The 3,020-nt window shown below is 64.3% G+C and overlaps 1 protein-coding gene across 1 annotated transcript; it reads right to left on the bottom strand.

Annotated features, from left to right (window-relative positions):
* Positions 1-808: 808 nt before the first annotated feature.
* LGALS4 (galectin 4) lies at positions 809-3,015 on the bottom strand. Its single transcript, XM_026057025.1, has 2 exons — positions 2,899-3,015; positions 809-2,140 (listed from the first exon to the last, which is right to left on the bottom strand). Exons 1-2 carry the CDS (start codon positions 3,013-3,015, stop codon positions 1,994-1,996), a joined length of 264 nt encoding a protein of 87 aa, XP_025912810.1. The 3' UTR covers positions 809-1,993.
* Between the last annotated feature and the right edge of the window lie 5 nt (positions 3,016-3,020).

Below are 3,020 nucleotides of genomic sequence, written 5' to 3'. Positions count from 1 at the left end.
GAATCCCAACCGGTCTCCGCGGAAAACCTGTCGGGAAGCGCGTCGGAGGCAGAGACCCCCTTGGAGGGAGGCGGATCGGGTTTAAACGAGGCCGGACTGGCGCTTTCCTTTTCCGCACGGTCGCTGCGCTCGGCGCCGTCCCGACCTCCCGCTTGCTCCGGCGGCGCTTCGCTCCGGCTGATCCGGCAGCGCTTTCCCGGTGGAGGAAGGCGCCGAGCTGGCCCTGGCCTTCGCGGCACCTCGCCACCGGCACCGCCACCTTCCTCCAGCCTTGGAGCAGGTTTTTCTGAGGACCAAAAATTAAAAAAGAAAAAAAAAAAAGAAACAGAAAAAAAACAAAACCACACACACAGAATTCCGCTCTTTTCGATGAAATCAAGGAGGTTCCTATTTACTTTATTAACTTACGGATTTATTATATAAATATATATTCACCTAGCAGCATATGTTACCGGGTTTCTTTGTCGTGTAATTGAGGTTGTTGCGGAGAGCTGTACCGCCGGCCCCGGGGACGCCTGGGGACGCGCGGGGACGTTGGGGACGCCGTGCGGGGCCCCCGCGCTCCCCGGCGCAGGGCAATAAAACGTGTCATATTTTTAAGGGCGATGGGCCGCGTCTCTGTCTCGGGGGTTGGCGGAGGGGGGGGAGCCGCTGGCGGGGAGGGGACCAGGATGGGGATGAGACCATGGGGATGGGGACAGGGATGAGACTGTGGGGACAGGACCATGGGGACAGGGATGGGGATGAGACCATGGGGACAGGGATGAGACTGTGGGGACAGGACCATGGGGACAGGGATGGGGACAGGGATGAGACTGTGGGGACAGGAGCATGGGGACAGGACAGGGACAAGGATGGGGATGGTGACGGGACCATGGGGACAGGTACAGGGCCAGGATGGAGAGCGGGACAGGGATGGGACCGTGGACCTGTGCTGGAGATGGGGACAGGACCATGGGGATGGGATGGGGGACACAGACAGGGATGGGACCACGGGGCCAGGCTGTGGAGCCGGGATGGGGACAAGGACAAGGATGGGACCCTGGAGCCGGGCTGGGGACAGGGATGGGAGCATGGGGACATGATGGGGAACAGGATGGTGGGGCTGGGATGGCCATGGGGCCATGATGGGGCCGGGACCATGGGGGCCACACGGGGGCTGGGGGCAGGGTTACCCCGGCCCCACATCTGTCCCCACATCCATCCCTGTCCCCAGCCCCCCCCTTGGCGTTGGACGGACACGGGCCCGGCCGTGGGGCAGGGAGGCAGCACTGGTGGAGGCGCGTGTGCAACGACAGCTTTATTGGGGTCAGCAGCGGACGCAGGCAATGGCGTTGCCGTGGGGCCGGCTATGGGGTGGGCTATGGAGCTGCTGTGGGGCTGCGCTATGGGGTGAGTTATGGGCAGGCTATGGGGAGAGCTGTGGGGTGGGCTATGGGGCAGGCTATGGACTGTGCTATAGGGCAAGCTGTGGGGCTGGCTATGGGGCAGGTGATGTGACATGCTATGGGGTGGGCTATGGGGCCGGCTATGGGGTGAGCTATGGAGCTGGCTATGGGGTGGGCTATGGGGCAGGCTATGGACTGTGCTATAGGGCAAGCTGTGGGGCTGGCTATGGGGCAGGTGATGTGACATGCTATGGGGTGGGCTATGGGGCCGGCTATGGGGTGAGCTATGGAGCTGGCTATGGGGTGGGCTATGGGGCAGGCTATGGACTGTGCTATAGGGCAAGCTGTGGGGCTGGCTATGGGGCAGGTGATGTGACACCCTATGGGGTGAGCTATGGGGCCGGCTATGGGGTGAGCTGTGTGCCTGGCTATGGGGCCAGGTATGGGGCTGGCTGCGGGGCTGATTCTGGGCTGCTCTATGGGGCTGGGGTGAGCTATGGGGCTGGCTATGGGCTGAACTGTGGGGCTGGCTAGGGGGTGAACCCTGGGGCTGGGGCGAGCTCTGGGGCTGGCTGGGGGCTGCGCCGTGGGGCTGCTGGGGGGGCTCAGAAGTGGACGTAGGAGAGGACGACGTCGCCCTCCACCTCCAGGGTGTCGACGTGGGGCCCGGGCGGCACCCGGTGGGCGAAGGTGAAGAGCGGCTGCCCCTGGGCGAACACCTTGAAGCGCTGGTTCCCGCAGCGGATGGAGAGCTGGGGGGGGCGGCGGGGGGGCCGTGAGCGCACGTCCCCGTGCGACGCACGTCCCCGTGCAACACGTCCCCATGCAACACGTTCTCATGCAGCGCACATCCTCGTGCAACACATCCTTGTGCAACACGTCCTCGTGCAATGCATGTCCCCGTGCAACACATCCCCGTGCAACGCGTCCCCATGCAACATGTCCCCGTGCAACATGTCCCCGTGCAACGCATGTCCTCATGCAACACGTCCCCGTGCAACACGTCCCCATGCAACACATCCTTGTGCAACGCACGTCCCCGTGCAACACATTCCCATGCAACACGTCCCCGTGCACGTCCCCGTGCAACATGTTCTCATGCAACGCACGTCCTCATGCAACACGTCCCCGTGCGACGCACGTCCTCGTGCAATGCACCCTCATGCAATGCACATCTTCATGCAACACCCAGCCCTCGTGCAGTGCGCGCCCTCGTGCAACACAACCCCCCGTGCAACACCCCCTCATGCAATGCACGTCCTCATGCAACACCCAGCCCTCGTGCGACGCACGTCCCCGTGCAACACATAGCCCTGTGCGCCGCACGGCCTCGCGCAAGGCCTGTCCTCGTGCAACGTCCACCCACGCGCCCTGCAGGCCCTCGTGCAACGCCTGCCCTCGTGCACCCTCGTGCAACACCGCCCGTGCACAACACCCGTCCTCGTGCAACACTGCCCTCGTGCAATGCCCCCCCCTTGTGCCCCGTGCCACCCCCCCCCTGTGCACTCACGTCGAAGTGGTGGTCGCGCTGCAGGGGGTTGACGGGCAGCTCGCGCTCCTCGGACCCCCACTGGCCCCCCAGGAAGCTGTTGCGCACCAGGGCGCCCTCGCCCAGGCGGGGGTTCATGTGCA

Source organism: Apteryx rowi, unplaced genomic scaffold, assembly GCF_003343035.1.
Source record: "Apteryx rowi isolate R43461 unplaced genomic scaffold, aptRow1 scaffold_1356, whole genome shotgun sequence".
Lineage (NCBI taxonomy): Eukaryota > Metazoa > Chordata > Aves > Apterygiformes > Apterygidae > Apteryx > Apteryx rowi.
The sequence above is the reverse complement of the archived record's forward strand: the minus strand, read 5'-3'. Positions and strand labels throughout refer to the sequence as shown.

Coding starts and splice junctions, on each gene's coding strand:
- LGALS4 (XM_026057025.1), bottom strand. CDS start 3,015: ATGAACCCCCGCCTGGGCGAGGGCGCCCTGGTGCGCAACAGCTTCCTG. Junction 2,141..2,898: donor AGCGCGACCACCACTTCGAC/GTGAGTGCACAG, acceptor CGCCCCCCCCAG/CTCTCCATCCGCTGCGGGAA.